This window comes from Onychomys torridus, chromosome 1 (genome assembly GCF_903995425.1).
Source record: "Onychomys torridus chromosome 1, mOncTor1.1, whole genome shotgun sequence".
Taxonomy (NCBI): Eukaryota; Metazoa; Chordata; class Mammalia; order Rodentia; family Cricetidae; genus Onychomys; species Onychomys torridus.
In genome coordinates, this window is record NC_050443.1 from 59,199,523 (window position 1) to 59,222,969 (window position 23,447).

The window sequence follows — 23,447 nt, forward strand, 5'->3', positions numbered from 1 at the left end:
ACAAGGTCCTCAGAAGACAGTGGCAGGTGCCTAGGAGCTACTTGCTTCCTCCCAACACACCCTTCTTTCCACAAGTTCCAGTCCCCAGACAGCCCAGGGCACCCAACATCAGGGGCAAACCTATCTTCCCTTTCCAGAAAATGCTCAAGACTACCAGTGGATAGGTCTGAATGACAGGACCATCGAAGGGGACTTCCGCTGGTCTGATGGACACTCCCTGGTAAGTTGCCAGAGCTAAGAAGTGGGGTAAAGACCCCTCCGAACAGCATGCATTCAAGTCTCATGCAAATTCACTGAGCAGAAGCCTGACAGGCAGGAACTCTGTAGGAAGGGATTGCGTTTCTTTCCTCTTGGCCTCTGGAGACCAGCCTGGGGCTGGATGGACTTCATGAGGGAAGGCATAAGATGGGATAAGGAGCCAGCAGGAAATGAAAAAAAAAAAATGACAGCAAGCTACCATGAAGGATCTATGACATTTGAGAGTTTCCTCATGTGCAAAGGACTAGTGTCTACCCAAGCGATAAAACACAGAGATCAAATGGACAGAATGGGCAGTCAGCTACAGGCCAGTGAGAAGGGCCTTATAGGTCAGAAACGAGCAGACTGGGGATTCCCCACCAGGGAATGAATCCTTGAGGATTATGAGCTCCTAAAAAGGACCAGAGTCAGGCTGTGTAACCAGCTCCCTAACCTGGGATCTGTAGCATCTAGGATGACCCTGATCAGATCAGAGTCCCAGCAGCCTTTGCTGCTGCCTTCCAACCCAGATGCTGGGTGAAAGGAAAAAGAAGCTGGGGGGGGCGGGTACTGATTGGGAAGGAAGTGGGGGTCAGGCCAAGCCACACTGCTTCAGCCTGGCTCTTAACATTTTGCTTCTCCTGCCCACAGCAATTTGAGAAGTGGCGTCCCAACCAACCGGACAACTTCTTTGCCACTGGAGAGGACTGCGTAGTGATGATCTGGCATGAGCAGGGCGAATGGAATGATGTGCCCTGCAATTACCAGCTGCCCTTCACGTGCAAAAAGGGCACGGGTAAGAAGGACGAGGGAGGAGGTCCAGGGAGGGGAGTAAGCCCTTCAGCTGCAAGGGAGCCATTTGCTGAGGGATCTGAGTGGGGGGTGGGGGGTTCTCTTGTCTCCTAACTACCGGGGGCTATGGGAGTATCCTCAGGAAGCTCACAGGTGCTGATGTGAGGGTCTCTCCGGGCACCAGCATCACAGAGCCAAGACTCCTGGGAACCATTCACAGGAAGAAAGGGAGGCTGAAAGTCATGGGCTAGAGGGTAGGATCCTCAACTCCATGCATACCACGGTCTCTCAGATGCCAGCAACAGGAAGCCACCCATAAGGGCCCCTGGGTGGACTCACCCTTTCTTCAGGGTTCCAAAAACAGCTAGTCACAGAACCAGAGCTGCCAGCCCTGGATTCTTCAGCTATAGGCCATGGGTATCACAATGTTTAAAGGACCCAGCAGCCTCCTGCTCCTATGCATGGCCTGTATCCCTAGGCCTCCTTTGGGCGTCATTTCCCTGGCTTTGTACGTTTACATAAAGAAGCCACAGGTGTCTCAGCAGACTGTCCTCTTTCCCCATCTCAATCCCCCTTTTTATCATCTTGCCATCGTTCAAGGCCATCTTTATATTCCCTTCCTGCCTCCCAGTGCCACCGAGGAATCCAGATGTTAGAACTGAGTGTCTTAAGATTCTTAGCCCTGCATCTTCCTCCCCACCCCCACCTCCATCCCACAGTCCAGGCTCAGCCCTGGGAAGCACAGCCTGATCCCTTTCTCATCATGCCTTGGGCTGTGGGCTAACCTTGCCTCTGCCTATATGGGCCATCACAGAAAACTTCATGAGACCCCTTCCTAAAAGGCATTTGTCCCTCAGTGGCCTGTGGAGAGCCCCCAGTGGTGGAGCATGCCAGGACCCTCGGGCAGAAGAAGGACCGATATGAGATCAGCTCCCTGGTACGGTACCAGTGTACCGAGGGCTTTGTCCAGCGCCACGTGCCCACCATCCGGTGCCAGCCCAGTGGGCACTGGGAAGAACCTCGAATCACCTGCACAGACCGTGAGCATTGTCCCCCCCCTGGCCCCTCACCTGGCACAGAGTCAGATTCCACCAACAGAGCCTCCTCCTTTTCCCCCAGAGCATAGTGGTAGTTGATACCGCCCTGCAGACTCCGTGCCACCATAAGGGTTAAGCCAGGTAGGGAAGGTATTAAGGAGTTGCACCATAAAATATATGTGGAAGGTGCCTGTTCCCTGAAAGGAGCTAAGAAAGCCGTGTCTGTCTCCTGAGCCTAAAGAAGTTCGATGAAAAAATCCGTCCCAGAGAAGTAGAATGGGAAGAGCTTCAGGCTGCCTTGCTAGGCTCACAGTCCACAGGGAGGGCACTCGTGACAGGGGAAGGATGGGGACAGTCCATGCTTGGCCCTGCTTCTTCCTCACTCACTGTTTATCTTCCACCCCACCCCCTTGACTGCAGCCACCACCTACAAGCGAAGGCTACAGAAGCGGAGCTTGAGAGCCACACAGAGGAGCCGTCCCAGCATGGCCCACTGAGAGAAGCTTCCACGGACACGACAACATGCCCCCAGGATGCTGAGCCCAGCGGCCAGCCAGGCTGACCGTGCATCCCACCAGATGGTGTCTTCCTGTCGCTTGTTGTCCTATAAGGAATCCATTAAAGAAGGAAAAATACCCCACATTCTGTGTGTCCCAACTCCTCACATCACCCCAACTCCATCTAGTTCATCCTCTCCCCACCACCTCCACCACCGGAAAAAAAAAAAACGCCAAAGCAAATTTCCTGTGACCCGCGGACTGAGTTTAGAGACGCTTCTTTGATCTCCCACCGTGCCTTTCCAGGGACCAGTGCAGGGACAGGGTGAGAAGGAAGGGGTTAAATTAAATAAAGAAGATTATTATTTTTTTTCTTTCCTGTCTTTACCTAAGAGCATTGCAGTGGTCGGTTATTTCACCCCCAGGGAAAGCTAGGGAGGCAGGAAGAGGGGCTGGAAGGAGACAGGACAGGGGAGGGGGGAGGGGGGCCTCAGAGCACGAAGGACTCAGAAGAGACTGGCGACAGCTTCCCGTGTTGGACAAAAGGAACCTGGGTCTGTGCCATCTATGAGGGAAGGAGCCTGGGGCAGGGGACAGGCTGGCCAAGGGGCAATGAGGTTGCCTTCCCTCCCCACCCCGGGCCCCTCTTCTCATGACCTCTCACCGGGGTCGACCACCCTAGCAGGTACCATTCCTCGGCTGGACTGGGTAGGGGCACTTCCTCCCCAGGGGTGCTCCGCTGCCGTCCCCTTCCCTCTCTCCATCCCGGGACGGTGCAGGCACCAGTGTTCCGTGCACCTATTTATATTTTTTGAAAACTAAAGATTATAATTATAATAATAAAGACATTGGAAGAGATCTATTTCCTTTCCTTTTTTTTTTTTTAAGTTTATTTTATTTCTCATTTAAGCAAAAGGGGACCATGATCTGGGACCTCCACAGAGTCATGCTTTGATGCTAAATGACCCCAAAATGGTGCAAGTCCTGTGTGTTCAGTCACATCTGTTCACCTCATTCCTGACCTGAGTGACACTATGTTTGATGGACCCTCTGCCCCTGTGTGCGTGTGAATACAGCATGGATGTGTGGACATGTGTGACCTATTTGTGCTACATATGCCTGAGTGTACCTGCCCACCTGTGTCATTCAGTGGTTGGGAGTGCAGGTTTGCAAGTGGGCACCCTGGAAACTTGGGAGGAGGTATGCTGGTGCACTCAGGGGGCTGAGATAGAAGTGCTGAAAGTTCAAGGCCAGCCTGGGCCACATGGTAAGACCCTGTCTCAACATAACAACAAAATAATTATTCAAGAGACACTCCGGTGTACCAGGCTTGGGGGCATAGCCTATGATCACAGCTGCTTGAGTGGCCGAGACAGCTTAAGAAACTTGGTGAAACCTTGTCTCACAATAAAAGGTAAAAGAGGGTTGGAGATATAGCTCGGTGGGAGCGTGCATGACTAGCATGCACAAGGCCGTGGGTTCGATCTCCACTACCAAAATGGGGTGATATATCCCCTGAAGGGCTGTGATAACACACCCCAAGTTTCTGATGCAGTAAAACTGGAGTGAGGCTGAGGAACTTAGATTTCTAACAAATTCCCAGACTGCTAGTCAGGTGTGATGGTGCACATCTCTAGCCCCAGCACTGGGAAGGCAAGAGGACTGGAGTTCAAGGCCATCCTCAATTATATAGAAAGTTCAAGACCAACTTGGGTTATGTGAGACTGTCTCAATCCCTCTCCCTTCACCCCCAAAAAAAACTGAACTGAGGGGCTGGAGAGATGGCTCAGGGGTTAAGAGGGCTTGCTGCTATTGAAGAGAACTCATGTCAGGTGGTTCACAATAACCCACAAGTCTAATGCCAGGGGATCCAATGTCTGGCCTTTGCAGGCACCTGCACCACATGCACACACACACACACACACACACACACACACACACGCACACGCACACGCACACGCACACGCACACGCATACACTTAGAAAAGAAAAGAAAAAGAAAAACTGACTAAACATCTGATTGTCAAGCACCAGGGGACACCTGGGTGAAATACATGTCTGGTTCCCCAAAGCATTGTTGGGGTGAAGAAGAAAGACAATCCATAGATCCTCAGTCTCTGAGACCCTTTGGAAGGCACCCCCTACTCTTCTTTCTCCTGAGCCCCTCAAAAAATGGGCCATGATGGGGTGCAGATGGTGAAGATGGGAGCCAGACCCCCCAGAAGCTGGGCCAGCACCTGAGGCAGAATATGCTGTAAGATAGACAAGATCAAAACCAGACAGGGGCAGCCCAGGAAGACAGAGGACGGAAGTGACCCCACACATACCCCGGGATGAGATCTAGTCCCTGAGGCTGAAGGAGACAAAGGGTCAGACACAGAGGCCGCCGGGAAGGGAAGGAAGGGAATCATAGCACCATTTATTGGCCATAGAAGGTACACACACCCAGAGGGTCACTCCCGAGCAGGGAACATGGGAAGGATACTCCGACTCAGGAACCAGGAGATGATGCGGGACTTCCTTAAGCCCTCACCCACAAGTCTAAGGACCCTGTGCAGAAATTAAAAAAGAGTCAACGCTCATCCTTCTGCCTCCTCTAAGCCAAGGAGAGGGGGCTAGCTGCAGCCCCTGCTCATGCGTGGCACCAGTTTCCTTAGGTTAGGGATGCCAGCTGTACCGGAACACGACAGAGCCTTTTAAAACCCAATGGACCTCAAACGCCCCAGAGAGGGATGCCAAGAGAACTGAGAGTTGGGTCTATAAAACAAAATAATAATAATACCTTTTTAAAATGTTCAAGTTAGGACGTATAGAAACAACACAAGCAACGCCCCAACCCACAAGAGACAAGGTGGACCCTTGTGTCAGGAAGTTGACCCAGGAAGTCAGGGAGCAGGAGGATGCACAGCTAGCTAGCTGGCCACCCTGCTAGAGCAGGCGGTAACAGTAGGCGCCATAGCGGGTACGTGGGTCTGGGAAACCGAATGTCCGTACGCCAGACTCAGGGGGCCCGCAGTTGGGACGGGGGTGAACTATGGGGTAGCGGGCACTTCCGTCGGCCAGCCAGCCAGCATCACAGCGATCCAGGCCACGGAACTTCCAAGCAGCAAAGAGCTGGCCCACCGTAGATATCTGTGCGCCGTCTTCCAGACAGGCCTCCTTGGCCTCCAGCAGGGTCAGCTTCTCCGGGTGCTCCAGGTAGTACACCCACCCTGTGGGAAAGCGGGTCAGGTGAGTGCTGTACATGTGGGGTGGGGAGTAGGGCCTGCCACAGGCAAGGAGGAATTGCCCTATGGGAGTCTGTGTTGGACACTTTGAGGGGGGCACCTTTCCGAGCCTCACCCCACCACCACACCTGCCCCAGGACTAGGGATGCTCTGGTCATTTCTATACTCCCCAGCTGCCTTCTGAGTGAGCACCCACCGAGACTAGACTAGTCTCTCACCCACAGTTTACTGAGCACTTCCTACACCCATCTCCTATGTGAGAACCTTCTACACACCAGCAGGCACTTCTTTAGGTAGCTGAGGATGACCTTAAACTTGAACTTTTGATCTTCCTGCCTCCACCTCCCAAGTACTGAGAATACACTACAGTGCCCAGTTCAAGGGACCCATGCCTTGTATACACGCTAGGCAAGAACTCGACCAACCGAGCTACATCCCAGCCCTGCCAGACACTTCTAAGTATTTTTGCTATGGTACCGAACATATTTCTGTTTTCATTTATCTTTCAATGAATAATAAGGCCGGTGTGTGGGGAAAGGCATGGTTTGTCTGTGCTGACTCACAGCCCAATACATGCTAGACACTCAGATGTCTCATGAATGAAAACCAGTGGCAGCCATGAACATCAAGAGTAACATGCTGAGAACTGGTACAGACGTTGCCTCCAGAACTGCCAACGCTTCAGACCTTGGGCCAAGAGGCAGGCAGAGAAGAGCAGAGGGTTCTGGAAGCTTCACAGATAAGGAGGCCCTCCCTCAGGTTCCAGATGACCTGTGCGGCCCGCGTTCCTCTCACCCTTGAGGGCAGCCGCGAAGCAGAACACGTCATAGCGGTGCAGGCGGTGGTGGCGCTGGCCAAAGCTGCGAACACCAGGCGCCAGGCCCAGGCCTCCGCAGGGCTGCCGGGGCAGCGTTATTGGGTACTGCACAGAGGCGTCCTGCAGCCAGCCGGCATTGCACCAGTCCAGGCCTTCCTCCCAGGCACGGAAGAGCTGCTCAAAGGAAGCCACCACCGCGTCCTGCTCCTGGCAGGCCTGTTGGGCCTCGTGGAAGTTGAGCTGGTAGCGTCCTTCACGGGGCTGGTATGGAAAAACCACGCCTAGAAAGGAAGGACGGGCTCAGAGGGGTCAGAAGGGGGAAGCCAGAGCTTCCCACCTCCACTGGGATGCACGCCGCCTCCAAAACACGTAAGACTGCTGGTGCCTTTAATCCCAGCACTCGGGAGGCAGAGGCAGGCAGATCTCTCTGAGTTTGAGGCCAGCCTGGGCTACAGAGGGAGATCCAGGACAGGCTCCAAAGCTACACAGAGCAACCCTGACTCTAAAAAACAAAAACAAAAACAAACAAACAAACAAATACTGACACCTCTGCACACATCCTCAGGTAGCTCAGCCAAATCTCCTACCTGCTGTCCAAGGTCTAAATCCAAAGGAAGTGTCCCTGCCTCTCGCCTTCCTTCTAGAACTTAGCAGATTTCCCAGAAAATACATATTGGCTTGTGAGATGATTAATCCATCAAGTGATGTCTCAGACTACAGAGTAGGATAGAAGATGAGGCCATGCTGTTATGCTCTAGGCTCCAGGGGTGGCATTTACACACACACACACACACACACACACACACACACACACACACACCGTCTTTTAAGTATATAAAATGGCACTATCTATCTGCACATCCTCTAATACATTTTAATTTACCTGTAGACTGCTAAAGATCCCGACACATGCCCACACGTCACTTTATCCTCCTGGTTCAGCGTGGTACTTTGGCCTGCAGTGAGCTCAAGGCTTGAGTTTGGAAACTTTCTGCATTTGGGGCACAGGTGCCTACTTTTGATTTATGAGTTGGTTTATTTCTCTAATTGCATTATTTATTTTGTTTTTGTTTATTTATTAGGGCAGGGTATGTGCATGAAAGCCAAGAGACAGCTTATGGCAATCAGTCCTCTCCTTCCACCATGTGGGGCCCGGGAATTGAACTCAAATTGCCAGGCTTGGCCACACGTGCCATTACCCACTGAGCCATCTCATCCACCCCTACGAATTGGTTTACTCTGCAGAGGAGGGACCACAGACAGGAAAGGCCAGCTGTGTGTGTCATTAGTGCATTAGTGTGCAGATTCCTTTTGGGGGGAGGGGGTGGAGAACTGTGCTCAATGGTTTTATGTCAACTTGACACAAGCTGAAGTCTGAGAGGGGAGAACCTCAGTTGAGAAAATGCCTCTATAAGATCGGGTCCTATGAAGGCCTGTAAGGCATTTTCTTAATTAGCAATTGATGGGGTAGAGCCCAGCCCATGGCGGGTGGTGCTATCCCTAGGCTGGTGGTCCTGGGTTCTATAAGAAAGCAGGCTGGTCAAGCCATGAGGAGCAAGCCAGTAAGCAGCACCCCTCCATGGCCTCTACATCAGCTCCTTCCTCCAGGATCCTGCCCTGTGTGAGTTCCTGTCCTGACTTCCTTCGGTGATGAACAGTGATGAGGAAGTTGAAGCTGAATAAACCCTTTCCTCCCCAGCTTGCTTTTTGTCATGGTGTTTTATCAAAGTAATGGAATCCCTAAGACAAGGACAGAGTCTTGCTGTGTAACCCAAGCTGGCCACAAACTTCCAATCCTCCTGCTTCACCCTTCCAAGCACTGGGATGACAGGAATGAGCCATCAAGCATGGCTTCTAAATGCAGAAATGTCTTGATGAAACAAGAGAAGCTGAATCTGATGGCTTACGCCTATAAATCCCAGGACTCAGGAAACTGAGACTGAGAATTACCATGAGTTTACGGTCATCATGGGATACAGAGAAAGACACCCCTAAAAACTGCAGAAGGAAGGGTGGTGAAGACCCCCTCAGTAAAAGAGTCCTAAGGCCGGGGGCACCCTGGGGCAGGAGGCCTCCTTCCTAGTGGCCATCCTGATAAGGCCACACATTCCCCTCAAAAGTTACTGTTCTAGCAGGGTATGGTGGTTCACACCTGCAATCTCAGCACTCAAGAGACTGAGACAGGAGGATTACCATGAGCTCAAGACCAACATGGCCTACAGAGTGAGATCCTGTCTCGGACAATAGAAGCAAAAACAGAATCCATGTTATCATGCGTGTTTGAAATTTTACCTTATAAAAAAGTTGAGGGTTCATTTTCATTTGCTGTAAGCTGGGTTTGAACCTAGGACTTCATTCACATGAGATACCATTCGATAACTGCCCAATCTAAAAATGGTAAGCATCTTTCAATCCACAGCAAGTCGGATGATGCCTTAAGGAACAGGGGTAACTCTAAGGGCCGAGGAGGAGGCCCTCTTTGGCTTGTGCTGGTTAGAAGCAGAATTATGAGTAAACATTACCCTGTGGCCAGGCTGAGGGAACAGCGAAGCTCATGGGCCCCAACAGGGCAGGGGTAGGGGGGGTGATGGAATGCCTGGTCCACCTTAAGTTCCCATTCCTTGCAACCCCAGGGATGAGGAAAGTGTTGAGGATTCCTTTCTCTCTAGGCTGACCCTGATAACCTTTCCCTCTGATAACCCAGACTTCAGAATGAGCAGTTACAGACTCCAAGTTCACTGTCACTACTAGAGGAAGGTCACAAAGGAACTGCCTTTAGCTGCACCATGATCCCCTTGTCTGTACTTGAGAGAGCCTGGGCTCCAAGGCTGAGTCCTGCTCAGGGGCCAAAGTTGGAGTGGGATAAGATGGAGTTAGAGGAGAAAGATGAAGGCATGCTGGCCCACCCAAGGCACAAAGGAATCAGAACAACAAAGAGATCACAACCTGGAGCCACCTGAGACCTGGCTTGTAGCATCTGGCTGATCCAGACAGCACTATGTCTTTTCCTAAAAAATAATAGGATATTTTTACGTAAAAATCCAGAGATTCCAACGGCTGGTTATATAGCTCAGTGATAGGCCATTTACCTAGCACGCCCAAGACCCTGGGTTCTTATCACCCTCACCACACACACACACACACACACACACACACACACACGCACGCACGCACGCACGCACGCACGCACGCACGCACGCACACAAATTTTATACTTAGAATAAATATGAAAATCAAACAGCAATAGGCCTGCATTCTGAATGGGCATCATAACTAGCCTAATTCAATTGCTTTCTTTACACAGGATGGGGTTCAGCAGTGTGCCCCAGGCTCTACTGTAGTTGGAGACCTTTTCTCCAGCCCCCTCCAAGCCCTGTTAGACAGCCCACTTATAAAATAAACACACAGATGCTTATACTATTTAAACTGTTTGGCCATTAGCTAAGGCCTACCATTGTCTAGCTTATATTCTAGCTTATATTACTCTTATATTCAGCCCATTTCTATTCATCTATACTTTGTCATGTGGCTCATCTTCCTTACATCTTCCTTGTCATGGCGGCAGCTGCCAGTGTCTCTGTCTCCGCCTTCTACTTCCCAGCTTTCTCTTCTCTGCCTGTCCCACCCACACTTCCTGCCTGGCCACTGGCCAATCAGTGTTCCATTTTAACCAATCAGAGCAACACATTTGACATACTTGAACATCCCACAGCACTCTACCAATGAAGGGGTTAAATTCTCCCATTCTCAAAACCGAATTTAGGTTTCAGTTCTCTGAGAAGGGCAAAACAGGTGTCTCTCCCAACAAAGGACCATTTACCCATAATACCCTTGCATTCAGGGACAAGAAAGAGAATAAACACAGGGCCTCAAAATCAGCCTCAAATCTCAAGGACAGATCCTGCAGCCCCCTTCTGAGTCATATCCAGACCTGCCCAAGCCTGTGCAAGTGTGTCCAAACATGGTAAGACTAAACCCCAGCCAGTTAAGAGATTACTAGTGTAACTGCTGTTTGTTTAACCAATCGTGTATGAGGTGACCTAACTGTCCCTGAAACTCCCCTTCGCTGTGCTTAAAGGAGCCTGCACGCTCCTCTCGGGGTCGTCGCCATTTTGTACAGGTGAACGACGACCCTGTATGCTTGAATAATAGTAAACGCTCTTTGCTTTTACATACCATTTGAGTCTGGGTTCAGCAGACCCTTACACCAGTCCCTACCTTGTTCATCTGTCTTGCTGACTAACCCCACAAGAACCTCAGTTCTGGGTCCAGTGAGCTGTGGAGCCAGCTCCCACTTCCCTCTTTCTGAACAGGACTGAATGAGAAGGAAAAGGAGGCAGTGGCTTTGGAAGTCGCTCCCTGGGTTCAAACACCACCTCTGCCACCTGTCAGCTAGACGCCCTTACATAAGATCTCTCTTTGTCTCCTCACCTGGAAAACAAGAGCCACGGTACTACAATAACTTCCTTTTAGAGACTTAGACGCGCTTATCTGTGTAAAGTATAAAGGTCTAGGCCTTCTCTGGGTCCTCTTCCCCTCCCGTGGGTCCCAGTGGCATCTGTCAGGGCCTCACCCCGAAGCTCCAGCTCTACCAGGCCACTCTCGTCCTCCAGCCCGTCAATGACCTCGCAGCGGTAGCGCCCAGAGTCCTCCAGCCTCAGGTCCCTAAGCTCCAGCGACACCTCTTGCGGTTTGTGCTGCCGCAGGTGTGCTCGCCCTTGGTAGTCCCCGAAGGAGCGGTGCCTCTGCCCGATGGCCACGAGCACATCCCGTTCTGGGGATCCATTCTCGGACAGCTTCCACCACTTAACGCGCACGCGTCTCGGGGAAGCCAGGGCTGGCTCATAGTGGTAGCGGCAGGGCAGGGTCACACTGGCTCCCCGGTGACTGAACAGAGACTCCTCAGTCGTCTCCACCACCAACTTCACTCCATTGAATAGGCCTGGGGGTAGCAAGATGGAGCACAGATGCAGCAATGGTCTTGCAAGGACCATTCATACCCTCATCCCAAGCTCCTCTGGACTCATGTGTTGCAGGATGCAAAGAGAGCCACTATCCCTCACCCTGCCAAGTGCCTGCTGCTCCCCTCCTCCACATACCCATTACCTCCACAAATGTGACTTTGTGCCTACTTCCACTGAGCTGTATGTGGTGGCAAACACCTGTAGGAAGGCTGAGGCAGAAGGATTAACATTAGTTTGAGACCAGCATGGGCTACATGCAGTGAAACTCTTCTCAAAAGAAAAAAGAAAAAAAAAAAAAAAGAGGTACTATCAGTTCCTTGAATTTGTACTAGCCTTGCCACCTGCTTTCTGTTTGAATAAAAGGTGGACGTGACTGTCCCACTGTGCCTGTTCCGAGGCTTGGTCCCAGGAGCTCTTGTTGACCCCACCTTCTCTAGGGACATTTCATTGCCAGTCACCATGTGCACAAGCCCAGACTTGCCTGTCTAGAGCACGAGAAACCATGAAAAGCCGAGTGCATCCTCCTCAGCTGGGGTCATCCTACACCAACCACCTGCAAGGTGATCCACTACCCAGTAGCAGGTCCTCTACAAGTCGTGAGGTGAGATAGTTAGAAAACAGAGGGGACCCGAGGGAGGACAGGGTCCCTCGCTCTCCTGCTTTGGATCTCTGACTGTCCCTGACTGGCACAAGGCATCTCAGCGTCACTGCAGGAGAACTACACCTCCCCTGTCTGAGAAACATCACCAATGAGAGAGTGTTGGAATAGCTAATGAGATCAAAGAGCTGAGGATAAGAGACTTGGTGTTCGGCCCTACAAGGACCCCTGTGGCTCCAAGAACATCACAGGAGGGGGGTGGAAAGAATGTAAGAGGCAGCAGATGGGGAGGAGTTCTGTCTTCTGGACATGCCAAGGCTTTTGCGCTCATGAACTCACAGTGGCTGTAGTTACCTGTGCAAGATCAAGCCAGCCAGAATTCCGGCATAGATGCTGGAGATGGTCTCCGGGCCCCACCCCTTACCAAGGAGCTCTTGGCAGTTACTGGTTGCTGGGGGAAGGAGAATTATCTTCTGTTGAGGATGTGGCCCTGGTAAAATTCCAGTGGATGGCCCCGCACAAGTGTACATGTGGGTAGCGTTAACTAGACTTAATGGATTATTTTTAAAAAAATGGTCAGGCATAGTCGTATATACCTTTAATCCCAGCACTCAGGAGGCAGAGGCAGGCCAATCTCTGTGGTTGGAAGCCAGCCTGGTTTGCATAGCATGTTTCAAGCCAGCCAAGGAGATACATTAAGACCAGTATAAAAAAAAAAAAAAAAAAAAAAAAAGATTAAAAAAAAAACCATGAAGTTGGGAGGGCGACATTGTGAGATATAGAAAAGTTAGAGAAGTAAAATAGGAAATAGATGTGATCATATTTCATTGTATACCTATGTGAAATCCTCAAAAATAAAGAAAAAGGGGGAACCAATTTCTAAAAAGTGATAATAAGCCAAGCCTCGACTCCAGCCCCCTTGTCTCCGTGTGACCCACATTTTCTCTACAGCAATCCCTTCCCGAGCTGCAGGTGCTCAGTGAGAGAACCCTCCTTATAGATTAGACAAGGAGTTAGGCAGCTAGACCAGCACGTCCCTTCCCTAATATCTAGGCTCAGCTATAGACTAGGTGGCTTCATGGTCCCCATATCCCACACACAGCGACTGCTGGGACTCTCAGAGATGCTCTCCCAACACCCACACTGACACACTTCAGTTCATCTTAGCCGTTCGCTTACTCAATAAACTCTGATCTGTCCTAAAATTCTTTTTGCGGCACGGTCTGGTGATAACTGAAAATAGACCCACCCACCCCCATCCCTCCCCCTCCCCTACCCCCAAGAGAGGCAGGCTGTAGGACCAGAAGAAACAAGAGCTCACACCGAAGTGTTGAGCCACAGGGCTCCATTCATGAGTGTGCTGTTAAGCAGCTGTGTTTGGGGCAATTTGTTCTCCACCAAAAGCTAACTGACACCTAAGAGTGGTGGTTCCTGCCTGTGATCACAGATCTTGGGAGGTAGAGGCAGGAGAGGCAGGACCTCAAAGTTATCTTCAGCTGCACAGAAACTTCCAGAGCAGCATAGGAAGCTAGGGGTGTAGCTCAGTTAGAAGAGGGCTTGTGTAACACGCACAAGCCCTGGGTTTAGTCCCCAACAGCGCATCAAAACCGGTGTATGGCGGAGCAGTGGTGGCGCATGCCAGCACTCGGGAGGCAGAGGCAGGCGGATTTCTGAGAGTTCGAGACCAGCCTGGTCTACAAATTGAGTTCCAGGAAAGGGGCAAAACTACACAGAGAAACCCTGTCTCGAAAAACCGAACAAACAAACAAACAAAGCAGGTGTAAAGGTGTGCCTGTAATCCCAGCACTTGGGAGACAGAGTCAGCAGAATCAGAAGTTCATGGCCATCCCCAGTTATATGTCAAGTTTGTTGACAGCACACAGGCTGCATGAGACTGTCTCACAAAAAAAAAAAAAAAAAATTGTAAGTGCTAGCTGCTATGACAGACAGGCACTAAGAACTTCACCAGGGACAAGACGGCTACAGTGAGTGTCCTGTCTCAAGTGTTCCCGAGTCCCCTTCATTCCACAGTGGCCTCCAGAGAGAGCAGAGCACACCCTCTTTTTCACAGTCTGGGCCAACTGTCCACCAGGGTTCCTCCAAAAGACCCAGCTATCCTGGCCAAGACAGGAGTTCAAATGACAGAACTCCCTAAGCAACAGAACCAGGTTGGTGAGGTAGAACTCACTGCAGGGACACAGTGACTGCCATCTCAAAAGTCCCCTGCCCAAGGCCACCCAGCTGGAAAGAGGTACCGCTGAGATTCAGACTCACACCTCTCTGACTCCAAAGTCCCTTCTGCAGGGAAGACCAGCGGTGGTGGCACTTGGGCTGGATCTTAAAGAACTAGCTGTTCTAGGAACAAGGGCCACCCCAAGAGAACTTGGTCCCGTGTCTCTGGTACCAGCAAATTCAGAGTATCTAAACCATCTCTTCTCATCTGAGAAGCAAGGCTGATCCACCCTTGGAGGCCCAGCCAGGGAAGATCCTGCCGGCTCCATCCCAGCCTGAACCCTGCCTATCACAGCAGGAGCCCGGGGACAGGCCTAGGAGCCACCCACCTTCCCCGTAGCCATTGCCCAGGGCCCTGCTATGCAGGCCAGTGGAATAGTAGAAGCCGTTGTAGAATGGCAGTCCCAAGACGCAGGAAAGTGGCAACAGCCAGACAAGGAACAGCAGGCCCATCCTGGCCAGGATGGTGGCAGTGCCAAGGTGTCTTGGACGAGGCTGGGCCCAAGGGCAACTGCAGAGATAAAGAAAACAAGCCAATTACAGAAGCGTCACCACGGGGGTCTGGTACTCCTCTATACCCATCCTCTCACAAGCTCCCTCAACGGTGCATCACAGAACATCTCTGTGCACCAGGTGCTGTCCTCGGAGTGCAGCAGGCAGCTAGAACAAGCTAGAAGAGGTGTCCACTGCATCCGTGGACTATAAACACACAAGAACAGTTTGAATTTCAAAGGTTGTGAACAGTACCTTTTAAGGAAAACAGAGGAGACTGGAACAGAACATTCCAGGGCGGAGTTCATGTTTAGTAAGTCCACACCAGAAAATTGTGTTTCAACACAGAAACGTCTGTGTGGGGAGGGCTTTGACAGTGTGACATTTGTTTTTAAGACTAGATCGAGGTCACAAAGCATTTGAGGGGTAAGATGGCTCCATGGGTAAAGATGCCGCCTGCGCAGATCTGACAACCCCATCTGTTTCTGGGAGATTGAAGAGAGCCAACTGCATAATTTTGTCTAACCTGAACACGTGCACTTCAGTGTGTGTGTGTGTGTGTGTGTTCGCGCGTGCATATATAAATATTCTAGGAAGAATTGAGTTGGGAGGGGTGTTGTTTTAAAGAGGGTTTCAGGTAGTGAGCTTGCCATAGAGGATGGTCTTGAACTCTTGATCTTCCTGCCTCTACCTCAAAAAGTCTTAGCAATCAAAGTATGATCTTTTAGTACATTTTAAAAACAAAATGAACAGACTACAGCCCATGGGTCAGCTGCATCCTGAGTGCCTACCACCTGGGAATGGCTCCAAAACATGATATTTGTGCACAACTATAATCCCAGCACTGGGGAGGTGGAAGCAGGAGGATCAAGTGTTTGAGGCCATCCTAGATCACATACAGAGTTTAAGGCCAGCCTGGGTTACACCAGGCCCTGTCTAAAGATGGAAACATCCAAAGGAACATTGGAGCCCAGCAATTTTCAGGGCGGAAAGGACAGGCTGGTGCTGGCAGGGCACAGGGCATCACAAGGTGCAGAGGCCAGGGACAGGCATGAGGGATGCTCTCCATTTGTTCCCATGCACTCCCCAGGTCCACTGTCACCAGGTATCCACCCCTGTGGGTCACTTGTCCTGCCCCCCTCCCCAGCCTTCGACTTCCAGCTGAATTTAATCAGTGGGAAGCAAGATGGAGATGAGGACAGTATATCTCCCCCGCCCCCTCCCCACTGCAGTGATCACATCCTCCCAACCACCTCCTAGTCCTCTCTCCTAGTCCCCTGTTCTACCCCTATCATTACTCTCTAGAAGAGATCCCTTGATTAAAATCTCCTTGGTGCAACCATCTGGAGCAAACTCTGCTTCCTGCCCAGCCTCTGACCGATGTGGGAGAAGGAGGGAGTGAGTGGTCAGCAGGGACTCTGTCTGAATGAATGCCTTGGGAGGAGGTGAGGCTGGATGCCTACTCTCTATCCTGATAATTGCAGATGAAAGCTTCAAGTAGATAAGTTCAGGGGCCAGACTCTCATCTTAGAAACACCCTTCTGGAGGCAGGCTTCAGTGCAGCAAGACCAGAGTGCCCACAGGCCTTCCTTTGCAAATAGAACTGTATGATTACGGCAGAGGACTGTGGGAGGATGCTCAGGGTGTCATTTGTGACAAAGCAAAACACACAATTGCCACATTGATTGCAAACATATGGCCTTGTGAGAATGTCTGTGTACAAGACCAGAGGAAACAGGGGAAAGAGAGAGAGGGGAGGGGAGGAGAGGGAAGAGGAGAGAGAGAAAGGAAGGGGGAGGGAGGGAGCCAGGGAGGAGGGAGGAGGGATGGAGGGAGGAACTCGGGAACTCTGGAAGGACGGAAAGTGCTCTTGGGTGCTGAGCCCTCTCTCTGGCCCTGTGCATGTGTATCTCAATGTCAAAAGGTGAGACACACTTGCACTGGTCTTATATCGAGGACTACGGGGATCCAGCCCCTCGACAGTCCCCTCCCAGTGTCCAGGAAGAATCTACAACCAGCTGATAATTAATCTTTGATGAAAAGAATCTATGTCCTGCAGCCTGCAGCAGTCTGAGATGGAGGGAGTGGGACTGTGGAGCATGAGGCCTTATGGGCTGTAGACCCACCCTAGTTCCATCCACATCTGTCTACTTCCTGCCTGCCGGAGTGATGACCAGCTACATCACGCTTCCATGGTCCCAGTCGCTTTACCAGCATGTCATCCTCACCATGGTGGACTGTATCCCCACAAACTGGGAGCCAGTCCCTTCCTTCTTCACGCTGTTTCTTGTCAGGTATTGGTCACTGTCTCAAGAGAGTAACTAATGCACACCAGGTGCTAGAATAACAGCAAGAGCAACAGACTGTCATGAGCACGCACTATCAACACCGAGTCCTCAACAGACTGTCATGAGCACGCACTATCACACTGAGTCCTCACTACAGCTCTCCAGGTGAGGGTATTACTGTCCTTATTTGTTTATTTAATGTGTTTTTGAGACAAGATCACCTCTATCCCAGGCTGGTCTTGATCACAGGAATGCTGGGGGATAGATCTAGGGCCTCATGCATGCTAAGCAAGTGGTCTGCCAACTGAGCTATGTCCCCAGCCCGGGATTCCTGCTTTACAAAGGAGAAAACCAATGCAAAGACTGCCCAAGGTCATCCAGCGAGGACGTGTCAGAGCTAGGACGTGTCAGTCAGAATTTGAACCCACTCCAGCTCCAAAGCCTGGAGTCACCATGCTAAATGCGGTGAGAAGACTGTGGGGGTTCACGAGCGCCTGCTGTAGAGCTCTCCCTAAACGTTGTTTCCTTTTCCTCCCGTCAGACTCCAGTTGGAAACCAAGAGGAAACAAGGCTGAAGCGTCAGACGCTTGTAGATACAGACAGAACTGGGTGACCCAGGGCCACCCCACTGCTGACCCAGAGGCCTTTCTGAGTGGAAAGGCTTCTGGTGTCTTAGAGCAGTTCAGCTGGGACCGGTGCTCCCTGGTGCTCCCTGGGAACAGTGCTCCCTGGGTGTTCTTTGTATCCTAAAAAAAAAAAAAAAAAAAAAAAAAATGTGCATTGTTGCAAAATTATACACTAAAAAATTACAAGGTTAGAGGAAAATAGAGTGACTGCTCAAAACATGAGACTTCGGCACACACACACACACACACACACACCCCACCCCCACCCCCGTGCTAAAGGGAGCAAAAGCAGCCCTGGTCACAACTACCCACACACACTACCTGATGCCACACACCTGTAATTCCAGCCCGGACTACACAGAGAAAGCCTGTCTTTAAAAACAAGTAAGGCCAGGAATGAAGATTCATGCCTATAATGGGAGGTGGAGGATATCTGATCCTCCAGTCAAGTGTTCAAGGTCATCCTCAGCTACATGACACATAGCTAGTTTCAGGCAATCCTGGACTACACTAGACTTGGTCTGGAGAGACAAAGCAAAGCAAAAACCACACAGTATCACAAGTTCTCTGCCGACTCAGGGACAGAGGGCAGGTCCTCCTGCTGTGGGGGCAAATGCTTCCTCGTTGTTGATGGAATTTCTTGTAGTGCACTAACATTGCTGGAAGCCAGTTCTGTTTCCAGCACCCAAGTGGTGGCTTACAACTATCTGTAACTCCAGTTCCAAGGAATCCAACACCTTCTTCTGGCACATGTGGTACACAAAGATACAAGCAAGCAAAACACTCATACACCTAAAAGAAATAGCTGTCTAAAAAGAAGGGAGTGTGTGGGGAGAAGAAGAGCCAAGTTTGCCAAAGTGAGACATATGGCCAGGGTTGGGATATTATTCCATGATAGACCACTTGCCTGACATGCCGATGCCCTAGATTGGATTCCCCCTCTTCTAGATTTTGTTTTTATAACTCAGGACTGTCTTGGCATTTCATCATCACTTTTTTTTTTTTTTTTAGACAGGGTTTCTCTGTAGCTTTGGAGGCTGTCCTGGAACTTGCTTTGTAGACCAGGCTGGCCTTGAACTCACAGAGATCCACCCGCCTCTGCCCCCCCCCCCCCCGAGTGCTGGGGTTACAGGCGTGCGCCACCACCGCCCGGCAGCATTTCTTCATCTTTTTCCTGGTTTTAGTAGAAGGCTTCAGGTGCTAGATTCTCTTAAGCCCGTCACATGGGTCCACTACCCTCACCCAGTATCCTTGAGCTGTGATGCTGAAAGTTGATTTGGGACTTTGGCTTAGCAAGGATTCTGAAACACCCCTGTCAGTTTGTTTCCTGAGCTCTGGACAGTGACCCACAAGAGTCTGGATGGTGAGGTACACCTGTGCAAATGCTGAATGATATAGGCTCTTGCTGTCAGCCTTCATCTGAATTCACACAACAAACTGCTCCTCAGCGATTAGAAATCAGTCCGTGAGTGTCTGCTCAGGTACTGGGTAAACTGCTGCCAAATCAACTTGATTCCCCGTTACACTGGCCTTGCACCTCTTCATTCCTTCAGTCATGGAGAAGGCAGCCACAGCTCACAAACACCTGCAATCCCCTCCAACACCACAGAGTGTGAGTTCCCAAGGCTGGCTTTCCCAGCCTCAGAGATCCTGGCAACACTCACAATCTCCAACCTGGGCCCCAGATGAGCTCCTGAATTTTTAAATGAACTCCTACATCTAGCACCTCCCCCAGCCCTCCCAAGAGGCCCCCACGTCATAATTGGCAAGGAGAATTTCCTTCTCTCCATTTAATCCACAAGTGAACAGAAATCAGAGACACAACTACCCAGCAGCCACCCAGCCAGGAAATGACGGGGGTAGGATTCTCTTTAGCTGATGTGGATTAGGACCTGTTCCTCCAACTGGCTGTGCACCTTCCTGGCTACAGTTACACACACCAGTGTCAAAAGCATCATCTGCATTGCACAGACAAGAAAATGGGGGCTCAGTAGTGCAAAGACGAAGGTCTACCATTGCCCTCAGGGAGATGAAGAGCTGAGATCTGACCTCATTTTCTCAACAAATATTCCCCATGCTTCCATCACAAGCTAGGCAGAGTTCTAGGCAACAGGGACTCAAAGCAGAGTATTCCTGGGCTTCACCATCTAACAAAGGTGATGGAGACACAGATGTGATTGTAAATGATAGGAGGGGATGCAACAGGGAGATGGGTGCTTACTTATCTATTTACATTCAAAGGAGGGTCTCGTGTAGCCCTGGGTGGCTTTGAACTCTTCATGTCACTGAGGGTGAACTTGAATTTCCTACTTCTACCTCCCAAGTGCTGAGACTACAGGTCTGTGCCACTGTGCCCAGTTTACAGGGTGCCTGGGATGAAACCCAGGGCTTTCTTGAATGCTGGACAAGCTCTCTACCAACTGAGCCACAATCTGAGTCAAGGGTGTTCCTTGACCCTAGGTCAGGAAGACTTTTGAGAAGATGGGAGCCTCGAGACTCCAGGGGGAAGAGCCCTGCAGAGAGAGCTAACAGCAGAAAGAGTTCAGAGGCCAAAGGGGCTGGAGCCCCAGGGGTATCGGGAAGCAATGTCCATGTGGTGACCAGAGGCCCTGTCACATAGTCCCTTGGACTTTTTAAGAAGGAAGGCATGAAGAATCATCAGAAAAGGCATGGCATGAATCTGATTTAGTCTTCAAAGGGTGGCTCTGGGAGACTTCTGACCTCCAACAAGTGTGCATCATCAAAACCCTTGCACATCAAACACAAAACCAGCCTCTCCCCGGGTTCCTCTGACCTCAGCTGCCCTGAGCACCCAAATCCCTTTAAGTCCGACTTTATTAGCACTATGCAAGTGGAGGGTGTGATGTCAGTCCTGCAGGTGTGTAGCATTCCACCAGGGGGGCAACAGGACAAATAAAAGTTAGCAAGAGAAGATACGCCCAGTGTCCAACAACCATGCGACGGGAGAATTCATAAAACCCAAAGATTCAAGTTAGACTTGCCGGCTTTGAGCCCAGGCTCTGCCACCTTCTGGGTGACCCCGGGCAAGTCAGCTGGCCTCTTGGAACACAAGCCCTCCACCTTCTGGGCAGACTGAAACTTAGAGGCTGAAGACAAAGGTGGCCCCAAAATGCTAAGGTTAACTGCTGTGGATATCGCTCTGTGTAAATAAAGTTCTGATTGGCCAGTGGCCAGGCAGGAAGTATAGGCGGGACAAGAGAGAAGAGAATTCTGGGAAGTAGAGGGCTGAGAGAGTCACTGCCAGCCGCCGCCATGAAAAGCAACATGTAAAGACACCGGTAAGCCACAAGCCATGTGGCAAAGTATAGACTAACAGAAATGGGTTAATTTAAGAGAGAAGAAGTAGATAACAAGCAGCCTGCCACAGCCATACAGTTTGTAAACAATGTAAGTTTCTGTGTGCTTTCTTGGTTGGGTCTGAGTGACTATGGGACTGGCGGGTAAGAGAGATTTGTCCTGACTGGGCCAGGCAGGAAAACTCTAACTACAGTTAACCACAGAGCAGAAGCCTGGGTGGGAGTCAGAAGCAATGGTTAAGCCTCTCTGTCACTAACACACCTCGGTTCCAGCCATCCTACCTACCATCAGCCATCAGCCCCTTAAGACTGCAGCACCACCAAGACTGGCTGCTTGGATTCTCTTCTGACTCTCCATCTCCAACCAGTCTGTCCCTGAACAAATGCCCGGAGTCTCCATCTCTTCGTTCATAAAAGGGTCCACACTTCCAGAGCACTGTCTGATGAGACAAACCCTCAAACAAACGTCAGCAGCTGTGACTGCTGTTAGCAGCAGGTAATCTTTCTCCTCTCTCAGCAACCAGGAGAAAAACAGTCACCCTGGGCTCTCTTCACAGTTGAGGAAGAGTAAACAACCCAAGACTTTATTTATCTCTGGCTAATATCTGAGACTTAGAGGAAACTTGAGCTCTTGATCACCAATCCTCTGCCTTTCCCGAGCACCGATGGCCAAGAAGGGTCCAAGGAGAACAAAATTAACGAATCCATCACCTCTACCATAGTCACCCGGCAAGTGAGCCATTGATAAGTATTAGCCCCCTAGACACCAGTAGAGGGCAGGATTGCCCCCCAGAAAAACCAGGCTAGTTCAGGAAGGGATGTGACATCAGTCCAGGTTACAATTAGGCTTTATCAAGCCTTTGAAATTCTGCCACCATCACCCGCCAGGTTTTGGCCAAGGCAATAGAGGGGCGTTTTCCACCGGCACTTCTAGGCAAGTCTCTGGAGGGAAGGCAGGGTGCCTGGAGCAGTCACCCCTCTCTCACAGGACAGAGGCATTCCCTGGTCAGCGCAGGCGGCCCTTTACCAAACAGGATCGCAGGCAGCCGGTGACCACCCAACGAGCTGGGGGTAGGGCTGGGTCCAAGCACCTGCGCCTCTCCTTCCTGGTCTCTTCCCTGGGAGAGGCCAGCTCGCACCCAGGGTTTGCCCGGGTGCACTTTTGTCCCTAGGGCGGGCGCTCCAGGTGCTCGCCAGAACAAGCCTGCGTTTGTCTCCAAGTGTTCAGAGTAGACTAAAAGGCACGCATCCTCAGTCCATCCCCACGCAGGATGCTCTCAGTTCCCATTCCCTCCTCCTGCCAGGGTCTCTGGTGGCTCCCGCTGCATCCCACGTATGTCTGGAACAGTATGCCCAGGGCTCGCTCTCTTGGTAGCTCCCAAAAGGGTCGCACCCAAGTCAGCCTGTACAGCTGATCATATGACAAATGAGCTCCTCAGTCTCCAGTTACCTCTGCCCCCCCCCCCCCCCCCCCCCCCCGTTCCCTGTCTCCTATCCCCAGCTTTCCCTTCCCGGCAACCTCGGGGTTCCCTAGGTGAGATGGGAGAAACTTGCATGCAAGCAGCCAACCCGAGTCACGTGTACCGTCCTCAGCAGGCTCTTGGATGACTCAAATGCTTGGGACCACTGCGACACGCTGAGGCCACAAGCTGTCCAGATCTGAAGTAGCAGAAGAATCTGGGATCTTGAATGGCCCGAAAAGCAGCAGCTTTCAACAAACCTCGCGCTCCCGGCGGACCAACCCCTTAAAGGTACACAGTCGCTTTCCCTCCCCAAGGCCTAGCCCCCCCGGGGAGAAGCAATTGTTAGGGTTGGAGTGCAGACCCAAACCTGGAGCTGCAGGCTGACAGAGTTGTGACTGGAGACTCAAATGTCGGGGGAAGAATTCAAAGGGAGGCGGCAGAGAAGTGTTTGTAGAAGTGGGAGGTGCAGCACTCTGCGGGTGGGCTATGACTGCCCCACATGGTTCAAGAGCAGTACTTAATGTGTGCCTGCTTCCTGCAGAGAGCTGAGGGGGTGACAACCTTCTGCTGGAGGTCGGACACACAGAGAGGGCTAGCCACACACATAGACCTGCCCCAAGGAGGTCCTGGGTTGGGGGTGAGCAAGGATAGGATGGGGTATTCCTCTTGCAGGGCTCCTGACATCTGTCCCACAGGCAGCCAATTCCTCAGGATGCTTCTGTTTGGACAGGGTGTTTTCTTTCCTGTCTAAAAGTAGCAGGCCCTGGCCTGCATGGCCTAGTTGTTTCCTCAAGAGAGAAACCTAAGAAGGTCCTTCAGCCGGGTCTAAAAGAAAGGCCACAGGGTCAGGAGCCCAAGCT

General features: G+C 51.2%; 2 protein-coding genes across 5 annotated transcripts in view; one reads left to right on the top strand and one right to left on the bottom strand.

Annotated features, from left to right (window-relative positions):
* Acan (aggrecan) overlaps nucleotides 1–3,408 on the top strand; it is a 60,191-nt gene extending 56,783 nt beyond the window's left edge. Inside the window, exons 14-17 of the mRNA XM_036175619.1 lie at nucleotides 138–220; nucleotides 889–1,033; nucleotides 1,887–2,069; nucleotides 2,487–3,408. Of these exons, the coding sequence (XP_036031512.1) occupies nucleotides 138–220; nucleotides 889–1,033; nucleotides 1,887–2,069; nucleotides 2,487–2,563 (488 nt within the window). The 3' untranslated portion in view covers nucleotides 2,564–3,408. The remainder of the gene's footprint in view (nucleotides 1–137; nucleotides 221–888; nucleotides 1,034–1,886; nucleotides 2,070–2,486) is intronic.
* A 1,546-nt stretch (nucleotides 3,409–4,954) lies between these two features.
* Nucleotides 4,955–23,025, bottom strand: Hapln3 (hyaluronan and proteoglycan link protein 3). Of its 4 annotated transcripts, none has more exons than XM_036185432.1 (5): nucleotides 22,955–23,025; nucleotides 14,731–14,912; nucleotides 11,181–11,549; nucleotides 6,586–6,888; nucleotides 4,955–5,775 (listed from the first exon to the last, which is right to left on the bottom strand). In XM_036185432.1, exons 2-5 carry the CDS (start codon nucleotides 14,852–14,854, stop codon nucleotides 5,492–5,494), a joined length of 1,080 nt encoding a protein of 359 aa, XP_036041325.1. In that variant the 5' UTR covers nucleotides 14,855–14,912; nucleotides 22,955–23,025; the 3' UTR covers nucleotides 4,955–5,491. The 4 variants fall into 4 exon arrangements, with proteins under 4 accessions (XP_036041325.1, XP_036041307.1, XP_036041317.1 ...); XM_036185414.1 differs by lacking the exon at nucleotides 22,955–23,025 and adding an exon at nucleotides 22,709–22,939; XM_036185424.1 differs by lacking the exon at nucleotides 22,955–23,025 and adding an exon at nucleotides 22,694–22,939.
* Nucleotides 23,026–23,447: the final 422 nt, after the last annotated feature.

Bases quoted from the DNA above. Each gene is read 5' to 3' on its own strand.
- Hapln3 (XM_036185432.1), bottom strand. From the start codon at position 14,854: ATGGGCCTGCTGTTCCTTGTCTGGCTGTTGCCACTTTCCTGCGTCTTG. The intron at 11,550-14,730 runs GTGGGTGGCTCC...TGCTACCCCCAG, and splicing joins GGGCAATGGCTACGGGGAAG to GCCTATTCAATGGAGTGAAG. The intron at 5,776-6,585 runs GTGAGAGGAACG...GCTTTCCCACAG, and splicing joins CTTCGCGGCTGCCCTCAAGG to GGTGGGTGTACTACCTGGAG.